This window comes from Ambystoma mexicanum, chromosome 8, assembly GCF_040938575.1.
Source record: "Ambystoma mexicanum isolate Mex_15411 chromosome 8, UKY_AmexF1_1, whole genome shotgun sequence".
Taxonomy (NCBI): domain Eukaryota; kingdom Metazoa; phylum Chordata; class Amphibia; order Caudata; family Ambystomatidae; genus Ambystoma; species Ambystoma mexicanum.
In genome coordinates this window covers 1312946682-1312959283 of record NC_090929.1, presented here as the reverse complement: position 1 = coordinate 1312959283, position 12602 = coordinate 1312946682, and the positions used below count along the sequence as shown (strand labels likewise).

Genomic DNA, 12602 nt, shown 5'->3' with positions numbered 1-12602 from the left:
TGAGATTTTAGACTCAATAATGCAACTTTAGACAGGTACTGTAGCTTCTGTCACGTATGGAAGAAGAGTGAACTTTCTAATACGTTCCCAATTACTAAAGGTATAAGGCAGGGGTACATTGTGGCCCCCTTCTTTTTAATCTTAGTCTGAAGGGACTAGATAACCACTTAATCTTATTCCTGACACCCAGTACTTTCAGACAGATGTATTTCCTGCTGGGCATAGGATGACAGCGACATTGTAACAAGCCGTATGCGAATTGCCAATTGCCTCATAAAAGCAATTAAATGGTTACAATGACTTTCCGAGGCAGAAGAAAATATAAGTTAAAATAAAGAAATCTCACATGAGATCGTACCAACGCGACCAGAAAAGAATTAGTAAATGTCATCTAGAATGAGAAGAGCGTTCTCCCATAACAACATTCCATTATCTCTGTGTTTAATTTCCATGTAAAAATATATGGAAACCTCACGTAAGGAAAGCAACTTGTCAGATGCAACCATCGAACAGAGGTTTTTTTACTTTCTCGGTGACATTCAGTGGTAATGCATTTACTCAAGCTTTAAAGGTTTCTGAGGAAATATCTTTAGGGTAGATGTGGTATGCTGGTGATGTGTGGGCCCCCTCTAATTTGGATAATATGTCCAAAGCAGAGCCTATGCTTTTTACTCCTGAAAGTGAGGGTCTCCCCACCAGATCAACTTCTGTGCCTCAAACTCCTGATTAAAACTCAATAGGGAAACTACAATTAGCCCTGGTTCGTTTGTGGGTTGTGATTTGTTCAAATGTATGAGCATGCTTGAACCATTTAATTTTAACAGATTTGTTATCTATGGATAATGCTTTCATCTCTATATGGATTGCGTCTGTAAAGGATATTAAAAGTTTGTTTCTCTAGGCAACTATTCTTGGGCTTTCAAGCCAAGTAGAAAATCCCCTTTGCTAAATCCCAGAATAATGATGATAAATTCTATCTGCACAGAGAAAATGCTCAGTAGCCAAATGGTTCTCTGTCATGACTCCTTATCCAAAAAGTTTCCGTCATCTGGATTGTGTATGAAATAAACAGACACGGATTCTTATTGAAAAAATATGACTATCAGTTAGTTGCCTTTGGTGGCCAATAGCAAAATGTGGGTTAAACATTCTATTATTTTATGTAATTGTGAAAACTCTAAACATACACATGCTTTTTTCTGTAATTGGCACTTGGTACCAAGGAAAAAATATTGCTTGTACCTATGACCAAATTTGAGTCTTGGGCAATGTTCTCCAACGTACCTGTCCTTTTTGAAAGATGGCAATCCTGTGACTTTCTGGTGATTTAAAGGTTTCGTTCTTACTGCGATGCATATACACACCATAAAAGGATTGTAGACATCAATGATTAGCTAGGATGGTCTAATCACTTTATTTTTATTGTATTGTGTTCACACTTTGCTTATAATGATTATAATGAATTGGTGTGTGTTAAAAGTTGTATGAATTATATTTACAATGAACTCATTAAATGGCTGCTTAAATGGAGGATAGCACGGGGCAACGCGCTGGTCTTGGAAGCAAGACCACGCAGAGTAACAGATTCAAATCCCTGATCGGCGCTTAGAAACGGAACTCATATATGGTATTAGGCACGTTATAAAAAAAAATGAAATAAATAAATACACCCATGATTTCTTAAGAAGAGCATGCAAGTATGTGCATGAAGACATGTTTGTGAGTGTCCGTTTGTTGATAAAGCCTTCAGTGTCTGTGAACAATGTGTTGGATCATGCAGGTGTTATTGTTTGCATGACCCTTGTAGGAATTGATGGGTTGGAGGAGTAAGGCTCACTGTAGTTCAATGGTACAGAGCAGAGATTTTAGATTCTGCCCCTTGCCACCCATTAAAGGCCCAAGAAGGCCCACTCTTCAACAATTTCCCTTAGAAATGATGATCCTTCAATGTGTCATCTAGGATAGGAGCCCAGAAGGATGCAGCCCTCCTCGGTATCCTCCACCCATGTAAACCCTCCTTTTCCTTTCACTAGCACCACATTTACTATGGTTTGAGATTTTGATTTAGCAATGTAAAGAAGCACGTCTTGAAGGGTAATTTACTCTCAAGTGCTATGTAAAATGATCTTGTAGTTGAGACCAGGTCTGTAAAGCACTATGTGATAACCTCTATAAAATAATGGTTTGGGGATTTCTCTGTGCACCACTGGAGATCACGGGGATAACGTTCCACCAGGCTGCCTTACTAGTGAAGACCCAGAACCAGATTAAAAGAACAGATCACCTCCTAGTCAAATTCTCTAGATAGTCTTTTAGGGGGAGTGGGGGAGATTTGTAATTTCAAAGTAAATTAAGTAAGTGGAAATTTCAAATCTGGACAGACTTTATTGCAGTTCTGTGTGATATGGTGCTATCAGTGTAAAATTGTATTGTTTTCTATTCTCTCTTCATGATCCCCATCCCCTTTTTATGTAGTATCAAAGCTGGGAACAATTGGGTGTTTTTGCAATAAATTGAGTGCTGTTAGCCCAGAGCCTGGTGTCTGCACCAGTGCAACTTCTATTGCTCCAACTTTCTGAGATGTGTGTTTACATTGAGATTACACAGAGGGACAATCAACATAGTAAACATCATAGAAAGAATTGATATCAAAAAATGCCCCAACAATATTTCAAATTTTCTTTGCTAAGGTTTTTGAGTAAAAATTAGGTTTGCTGAAAATAGGTTTTATAAAAAGAGTTTACAGTTTCAATACCATTAAAAAAAGCATGGAAGTGTATGTTATTAGATTTGCATTAAAATATAATCATGTCAACTTACCCCAATCCAATTGCAAGCAAGTGAGAAAGAAGCAGAGATGGAAGGAACACTTTCAGAAATTCTGCTGAGAAGATACCTCCCTTCTTCATAACACTTGTGTTTCTCATACTGAGCGCAGGGGCATGTTTTGGATGTTTAAAGAGAAATTCCCTATCAGAAAAAGAAAGAAGGTTTTTATACTTCAATGTCAAAATGTAGAAGTAGCTCCAAATAACCTTGTGTGTACAATGGACTTACTTGGGTGGGTTGTTTTCTGGTCTGCTGGACCAATCCCAAATCCAGTCAGAGTTTTTGTTCAATATGTTTTCAAGTTCTTTCTTTCTATCAATAAAATCTTCTTCTGACTAAAAAGATACAATGTTTTACATTGTAAAGTAACAGTAATTGCATACATTTAATTTCACATGATCTGTCTTTATATAAAAAAAACTGAAACAAATCTCCAGAATGCAATGCTTTTATGCAACGTTAATAACAAAAATGGCAACAACAGAATTTCCTAATCAGAAGAAAACAAAACCCCTTTGCCATGCATTCCCCCAGAGTCATCGCAACACAATCGGACCTCTCTCAGAGCCTTTCTTAAATCGTTTTTATCTAAGAATTAAGGGAAAAATGGTGGTGGGGGATACAAATCTCAAATGTCGCTACCTTGAGGTAGTGAGCCTATGAATAGGACCAAATACAAACAACTCCCAAAAAATGTTCAAGACCTCCACATCTATTTCTTCGTTTGTGGTCAGCATGAATGCCCCAGTTACGGAATGGCAGCTCAGAAGCAAAAGCAAAATGGCCTGGATGGACACAGATATTCAGGATATTTCTACCCACAAGCTTTGCGCTTGTTGCGACAGGGTCAGGGCTATGACCCTGTCAGGGGGGTGAAAGGCTGAGGTGGGATCTCTGACAGCCCCACAGGTGCAATACTTGTTGGTATGGGGCCAACCTCTGTTGCAAAATGACCCCCCCAATTTTTCTAGGCTTTCTTACTTGAACTAAAATCTAAAATCAGAAGCCCCACTAGCAATATTGAGGAAAGGATGTAAGTTCTTAAAGCAACAGGTGCTGGTTAAAAAAAGGTTGGGAAAATCTTTTATCAGCAACCAAAGAGGTAAATTCCAGGAACTCACCATTTGTGGGATATTTTTAACCAGGCCAGTGCGTGCCCCACTACACCCCTTTGCCAATGGGGGAAAGGAAACTGCCAAATATGGATGTGCTAAACCCTGTGAGCACCAAATATGCGCATGGTTCATAAATCACAAAAGGCTGCACACGTTGCCACACAAAGTCAAAGTTGACGTCAAAACAAAACTCTCTGCAGGAGAATGTCAGGGGTGCTGTCCCCGGTCACATGAAGCAAGGCCACAGAAGGGCTAAAATCCAAAAATGCCTTTAAAATCCAGTTTTCCTAATCAATTGCAACATTCTAAGTGCTGTTTTGGCACTAAATTCAGTCATTTTCACAGTGAACTATTGAAAGGAAAGGGGTGCTGAAATCACAGATTCTCGAGGTGGCTCAGAAATAAACCGGGCTTCACTGACTACAGCAGCTAAGAAGAACAAGTTGCTTACCAACTGGTAACGTTCAATCGAATGGATGTTCCTCCAACATATTCCTCATCTTAGATGTATTCCATCCAGCTTTGCTGCTCTTCGGAAACATTTTCGGCAGAGGGCGCCGTGCGTCGAAGTCGTCGAGTCGATGGTCCCTCGAAGGCCTCCGTCGAGGGTGACGTCACTGGGTATACAAGTAGCACGCGCGGCACCCGTTGGCCTCAGTTCTGTTTTTCCCTTTTCACCTTTGATTTAATACTGTATAGATTGTGCCGGCAGACAGGTATCAGCCTTGCGAGAGTTGAGTTGGTAATAACCCGGAAAAATCTACAGAGGGGTAGGCTGTGAGGGCGATGAGGAATACGTTGGAGAAACATCCAATTGAGAGAACGTTACCAGTTGGAAAGTAACTTGTTCTTCGAGTGGATTGTTCTCCAATGTATTCCTCATCTTAGATAGACTCCCAAAGCAATATGGATAATTTCTCCAGAGGAGGGGTTAGATTTTTCAATGCCCTTAGATGGCTGAATATAGTACTGCTTTACCAAAATTCAGCTCCTTAGTCTGGGAAGCATCCAGACTATAGAATTTTGAAAAGGTGTGCAGTGAAGACCAAGTTGCTGCTTCACAAATGGACCTTATTGGAACACCTCTTTGAAGGGCTGTCGAAGAGGCGATGCCTCTGGTGGAATGAGCCCTTAATCCTTCTGGTGGGTCTTTTTGTGCTAATCTGTAGCATTCTGAAATGCAAAGCACAATGCAGTGTGATATTGTCTGTTTTGTCACCGATTGAGCCAATTTGCTTCCGGTGTAGCCGATAAACAGTTGGTTGTCCACTCTAAGCTTGGAAAGCCTAGAGATGTAAAAGCTTAAAGCTCTTCTTGGATCCAACCTGTGTAATCTTTCCTCCTCCTTAGTAGGATGAGGTGGAGGATAGAATGCCGGTAAAACAATTTTCTGACTTAAATGAAAATCAGATACTACTTTAGGTAAAAATGAGGGTTTGACCCTCAACACAACTCTGTCCTTATGGAACACAGTATAGGGTGGTCCAGAAGACAGTGCCTGCAATTCGCTCACTCTTCTTGCAGATGTTAGAGCAACTAGGAAAGAAGTTTTCCATGTCAGTAATCTTAATGGAGAAGTGTGCATAGGCTCAAAAGGAGCACACATTAAGAATTTTAGAACCATATTAAGATCCCAAATTGGTACTAGGAATGGGTAAGGAGGAAACACGTTAGTAAGTCCCTTTAAGAATTGCACTACCAAAGGAATTTTGAAATAGGAGCATTCTTCCGACGAGCGCTTGAAGAAGGAAAGCGCTGCAAGATAACCTTTATTGGTACCAACATTTAGACCTCTATGCGCTAGGGACAAGAGGAAGGACAGTACTACCGGGATAGAACATAGAAAAGGATCAACATTCTTTTCTCTGCACCAGTTGCAAAACTTCCTCTAACGGCAGAGGTATAGAGATTTTGTTGCTGGCCTTCTTGCCGAAAGCAACACCTCCATGACGTCATCTGGAAGGTCCCAATCCCTGTATCTCAGCCTTTCAGATACCAAGCGTTAAGTTTGAGAGTTTTGACCTCTGGATGGAGAACCTGACCCTCCATTTGTGAGAGAAGGTCCTCTCTCTGAGGAAGAAGTACTGGGGGACAGATGGACATGTCTAGAGTACCACGTCCTGTCCCAATCCGGGGCAATTAGGACCATGCGGTTCCCGAACCGTCTGTCTCCTGATGACCTGAGGAATGACGGGAATTGGAGGGAACACGTACAACAGTGGGAAATTCCACTCCACCACAAACGCGTCTCCCAGGGCTCCTCCCGGGGGAAATTCCCTTGAGCAATATCTTTCGCACTTCCGGTTGATTCCGGTCGCAAATAGGTCTACTTTTGGGGTTCCCCAAAGGGCGAAGATCTCTTGAATGACTTCCTGAGCCAGTTCCCATTTGTGGGACACCATGCTCTGCCTGCTCAGAGCATCTGCAGTCATATTCTTCTCCCGGCTAGATGAACTACCGTTAAAGAGATTCCTTCCTGAATTGTCCAATACCAGAGCTGCATTGCCTCTCTGCACAGAGGTAGTGACCCTACACCTCCTCTTTTGTTTAGATAATGCATGGCCACTGTGTTGTCTGTCATTATCAGGAAATTATTTCCCCTGACAGATGGCAGGAAAGCTTTCAGCACTAGTCTGATTGCTCTCAGCTCTAAAAGGTTGATGTGTAGTTTGGACTCCGATGGAGACCAACGACCGCTGATTGTCAAATCGTTGGCATGAGCTCCCCACCCCATGCATGAGGCGTCCGTCACTACTGTGATCTCTGGCCATGGTTGCCAAAAAAGGTCTCCTTTTAGGATGTGCTCTATACAAGTCCACCATAGAAGATCTTGTCGAACCTTGTTCGGAATCTGGAGAAGATCCGTCATTTGACCTGAGAACTGGGATCACTGAGTCTTTAGCGTCCATTAAAGGGATCTCATCCTGAAACGTGCCTCTGGCGCCAGGAAGATGCAGGATGCCATGAGGCCGAGCAACCTTAAGAAGTCGTAGGCCTTGAGATTTTGGGCATTTTGGAATTTGGAAACCATCTGAATAATGTCTTGAGCCCTCGACTTGGGAGGCGAGCTCTTTCCCAAGGATGTGTCTAATACAATTCCTATGTACTGGAGCTGTTGGGAAGGTGTCATTTGAGACTTCTTCAATTTAGGGAGAAGCCCAGTCTGTGGAGGAAGTGGCAGGTGAATTTCAGATGATCCAGTGCTTGTTCGGCAGAACGTGCCCTGATCACCCAATCGTCCTGGTAGGGGTAGACGTGAATCCCCCCTCTCCTGAGGTGCGCTGCCACCACTACCATTAACTTGGTGAAGACCCTCGGGCGGAGGTCAATCCGAATGGCAGGACTCGAAACTGATAGTGTGAGTCGCCAACTACGAACCTCAGGTATTTTCTGTGCTTTAGATGAATCGGCAGATGAAAATAAGCATCCTGGATGTCCAATGACACCAACCAGTCCTGAAGTTGAAGGGCCTGAAGGATCTGAGAAAGGGTAACCATCTTGAACTTGTCCTTTCTGAGGAACTAGTTCAAGTTTCTTAAGTCCAAGATGGGTCTCAGTCCTTCATCCTTTTTGGGAATCAAAAAATACGGGGAGTACCATCCCTTGTTCTTCTCCACTGCAGGTACTGGTTCTATAGCACCTTTCTCCAGCAGGGTTAGAACTTCCTGCTGTAGGAGCGGGTCTGAAAACTTCAAAGGGTGTCTCCCTGTTGGATTGCTTTGAGGTTGCGTTAGAAAAGGAAGGCAGTAAACTTGGGCTATTATTTCTAGAGCCCAAACATCTGAAGTAATGGCTCGCCATTCTTGCAGATGCTGTGACAGCCTGCCTCCTACAGGTGTTTTGTGATGCAAGTCCTCAAAGTGGTTTTGTGGCGGTTGTTGCAGCCGCTGATGGCACAGAGGCTGCAGCTGGAGCTCGCTTTGCACTTTTTCGCTCATCCACCGCGAGTGGCCTTTCTCTGGCTCTTTTGACTGGCCATTCCTCTCGCCTTTCCATATGAGGAGTAGTAACGATAGGATCATCCCCCCCCCACGATTGTCCTGGTGCCCAAAAAGGCTGAGGCTGCCTAATAGCAGCCCCTAAAGATTTGGCAGTTACTTTTGAGGTCTGAAACCTCTCAAGGCTCTCGTCAGCCTTGCTGCCAAAAAGGTGAGACCCGTCAAAGGGCATGTTCAGAAGGCGGTTCTGTATGTCCGGTGCGAAGCCCGACTTCCATAACCATGCAAATCTGCGCATTACCATGTTAGTGCCCATGGACCTGCTTACACTATCTGCAGTGTCCAATCCAGATTGCAGGGATTCCTGCATGGCTTCCTTTCCATCTCTAAAGATGGCTAGGAACTCTTCCCTTTCCTCCCCTTCTGGTATGTGCTCCGCCGCCATTGTGATGCACTCCCACAGAGTGTACGAAAACTTTGCCAAGGCACATGTGGAGTTGGCAGATTTTAAAGCCATACTCCCAGCTGAAAATACCTTCCCTGCCCAGCGATCCACACGCTTATCGTCCCTGTCTGGAGGGATAGAAGGGTATGCAAGTATGTTAGAAGCTGTGGCTGCCTGTATGACCAGACTCCCGGGAGTGGGCTGCTTGGACAGATAGCCGGGGTCACTATTGGCAGGGTGGTATTTTGAGGTGAGGGATTTATTTACCGGAGGAATAGAATCCAGAGTTTCCCAATTCTTGGCCACCCTATTCTGCAGGGCTACATGAAAGAGTAGTACTGGGTCTTCGGTGAGACCATGGTCCAATATATCTGTCACATCATCCTGGATGAATTGGGCTGATGGTCTAGCCCATCCCAAGTAATCTACTACCTTTGTCATTAACTGACGGTATGATGGACTAGCATGCTCTCCTGGTTCTGGTCTGCCAAAGTCATTTTCAGGAGATGTGTCAATGCCACTTATATTGTGTAATGGTTCCACCAAGTCACTCATTCTACTTTCTTCTGAAATCAGGCATTCTGGGACATTTGTGGTGCCATATTCTAGCCCAAAAGGTACATTCTCCACATTAGATCTTTCCTGTTCCTCAAAAATTGAGGTCAAAGATTTGAAAAACACCTTCGTAGGGAGAGGCATGAAAACCTTCTCTGGGAGAGTAGGAGGAAGATGTATATCACAGGGTTCTGAGGGTATTACAGGTATTGTAACCCTGTCTTTCCCTTTTTCTGGCTGGCCTGGCTAGGCTGGAGCCTTCGGCGCCGAGGTCTTCGGGGTCGACGTCGACAGAGGCGTTGATGGCGTCGATGAAATAGTGGTCGTCGACGGAGCCTGCTTCGAGGGCGTCGAGGCGCTCTTCGAAGATTTGCCCTTCGAGGTGCGTTGGGTCTCAGACAGCGTCGGTGACCTGGAGCGGTCGACTCGACTCGAGTGGTCCTTTTCGCTCGGCGTCCTGGAAGGTTCTCTATCCTTCCTTTTTCGATCACCCGGGCTCCAGGGCGCGCAAGTGTCCGAGCGATGATGCTCCCGGCCGGCTTCCGAAGAAGGCGAGGACCAAGGCTTCGCTTTCTCAAACACCTCCATCATTTTCACCCTGAATGCTTCCCACTCTTCGGAGGACGAATGTTTCATGGGGCATCTCATCCTTTTTGGGGACTCATCTGAGGACGAGGTGGAGGGGGACCTGTGGCGTTGTTTCTTCGATTTTTTCGTCGAAGACGACGAGCAATGGGAATCACTTCGTGACTTGGACCGATGCCTTTCGCGTCGAGGAGATTTCTCCTCACGGGACCTCGACTCGACGTTAGATGCTTTACGGTCGGGTTTGTGACCTACCTGTAGTTTTCCCCTCCTTTCTCGTAAGGCCTTCCCCGTCATCGCCTGACACTTCGTACAGGCCTCCATGTCGTGGCCTTCTCCAAGGCACCACAAACACTCTCGGTGCGGGTCTGTGATCGACATTTTTGAACCGCACGACGTGCACTTTTTGAAACTCGATCTCAGGGTCGTGGTCGGCGTCAATGACAAGGACATTTACTATTCTTCACAGAACTTGAGGCACGCTGAATCTCCGAAGCAACGTATACTGCGGAAAAACAGAACTGAGGCCAACGGGCACCCCGCGTGCTACTTATATACCCGATGACATCACCCTCGACGGAGGCCTTCGAGGGACCATCGACTCGATGACATCGACGCATGGCGCCCTCTGCCGAAAAATGTTCCGAAGAGCAGCAAAGCTGGATGGAAAACATCTAAGATGAAGAATACTTTGGAGGACACAATCCACTCGAAGTGTATTTTCCGAAACACCAGTCCAGCAAAAACCCAGTTTAAAGGGGTTTCTTTTTCCTGAAGCAATTGCAAAAATCGCCTATTTAAAGCATGTTTGTGAAGGGCTTAATTCTTGTAAATGGTCAAATCCCTTGTTTTATATATGTGAAATGAAAAAACTGTAAAGTGGATTTAAAGCAACCCAGTATTGGAGTCAAGTAAATACTTAATTCTGACCTGACAGTGACAGCCTGGGAAAGATTGACACTTAAACATTGACACTCTACTGCTACAGGAAGACTTAATGGTTCTCGCATATTGACAAGGAGCACAATGGACTCATTAGACATTTGCCTTTGGCTGAGCCAAGCACAATGGCACGCTGCCTACTGATCTCTACGGGGAGCTTCCCTCTCCAGGAAGAGGACACACCTCCCTGATCAAAGGACTGTGCCAGTTGTTGCCTGTGAAGGGGAGTTACAAAGGATGAGAAAAAAACTGCTGGAACTTTTTGATGTTCAAACCTTTTTTTTGTGATTAGATTTGAAACTCTTTAACTGTGCAACCTGAAGGAGGATAAATCTAAAAATTGGTAGATGCTTACCTAATGTTAGGCCTTTGCTTTGAAGACATTAATGGACCCTGTACCACCTAAGGAACCAAAGTTACAGAAAAACCTTGATTGTAGCAAAACGATTACATTTTGCCAATCTAGGATTGTATATACATGATCCAGTGATAATCGCCCAGATCTGTACTGAATTAGAGGTTATTAGTCCCGACTTTTCTGATTAAAATTGATAAAATTCTATAGAATGACGAAGGCAGCTCTCAGACAGATGGGGATTGAATGTGAACATTACCCATCAAATATACAATGTATATGTCCTATTTTATTAGGGGTCATAATTTTAGAAATGTACACTTGCGCAAAAGTTAAGTTTTGGGCCAAAATCAATGTGGGAGTTCCTAAATCTCATCATAAAGATGACAGCTCTTTTCTGACTGCCAACCAGAACAAGGCAAGTGCCTGTGGCCACTCACAGCCGTGGGGGTGTGTTTTGAAATTCTGCCCACACCATAAACTTGGTGAGGTCACTTGGTATGATAAATATAGGAACTTCACCACACATAACACACTGCTTGCTGAACAAATCCAGATTTCCGCGCTGCGCTTTGTTCCTGACTTCTTCATCTTGTCCAGAACTCTTCACCTTGCAGCTGACTCCAGACTTTGCAGAATGCAGACTTCGCATTGCTGAACTCTTTCTAGTTAGACCCAAATTAAAACATCCCAAACTTGAGGGGATTTAAGTCTGATTCAGTCTGGCTTGCTACCATTAAGGCTTTCCCGCTGAAACTTGCATCCTGCTACATACCGTGTCCAGTGACCAGAAGGGCCCATCCAAATCCAGTCTGAGGTGCAGTCCAAAATTGACCAGAACCGCACTGCTGATCCAATCCCACCAGAGGTGCCCTGCTGCCGGTAGACCTGACCTCGATCCAATCACCAGAACCCTGACAGTCCAATTTTAATCACAAGGGACTGTAAGTATCAATAGGAAGAACAGTGACCCATAGTATATTTTTATTGTCTTATTCCAATCTCAACCCATTCCCATCTTTAATTTCAGAACCCTATTATTGTTAGAACCATTCTTGCACTGATTTTCTCACATCTGTGTTACAAAACCATGATTTTGAGTAACGGAAGTAAATCCCAGAAAGAAATAGAGTATCCACCATGTGAAGGGATACGGTGGCCACGTAACTGTGGAGATTCCTGGGTGGCATTCTCTTTTTCATAGTCATAAAAATAGTGTAATCAAACCAATCTGTCATTTTTAAAAACGAATTTCTGTTTCCATACCCAGGCCTATTTTTCAAAAAGCCTTTTACTAAAACCTCCATAACTGCTTCAATTTTATAGATAGAAACAAAATGTCAACTCTCACTGGTACCTAAGACCCATAGCTACATCCACAACTAAAAACCTCAACGGTGTATTTGACCCTTTTTTTATCACAAATCACAGTGAAATTTTGCCGCAAATTGCAGTTTTCAAAAGTTTAAATGTGTCTTTTTCCCATTCAAAGTGTTTCTTAATTCCCATTCTGATCTAAAGTGTGTACTGTTGTTTATATGGTAGCTTCTCTGTCTTAGGACCTGTTGAGTGTTGCTTTCCTAAGAATTTTCATCCATTTAAGCATTTTTGCACCCTTTTGTCTTGTTTCATAAAGCCACTTTCACCTGTCATTTTAAAAGTGTCAATTTCCAAAAAGGTTTTTTTTTCTCTTGTTTGGGGAGGGAAGATTGTATTCATACTCTAGACATTATCTTTCATTCCTGAATATCTGCTGGTTACTTACATCTGTGTAGGATTGCTCATTTGTTCCTTCAGAACTTGCAGGGGGAAATATTAACCTAAACACTATCTGTTTA

General features: G+C 43.5%; 1 protein-coding gene across 2 annotated transcripts in view; it reads right to left on the bottom strand.

The window, feature by feature from the left end:
- Positions 1-12602, bottom strand: part of BNIP3 (BCL2 interacting protein 3) — a 409172-nt gene that overhangs the window by 236508 nt on the left and 160062 nt on the right. For both annotated transcript variants that reach the window (XM_069611439.1, XM_069611438.1), the window contains exons 4-5: positions 3058-3164; positions 2821-2970 (exon numbers count right to left, since the gene is read on the bottom strand). In XM_069611439.1, the coding sequence (XP_069467540.1) occupies positions 2821-2970; positions 3058-3164 (257 nt within the window). The remainder of the gene's footprint in view (positions 1-2820; positions 2971-3057; positions 3165-12602) is intronic.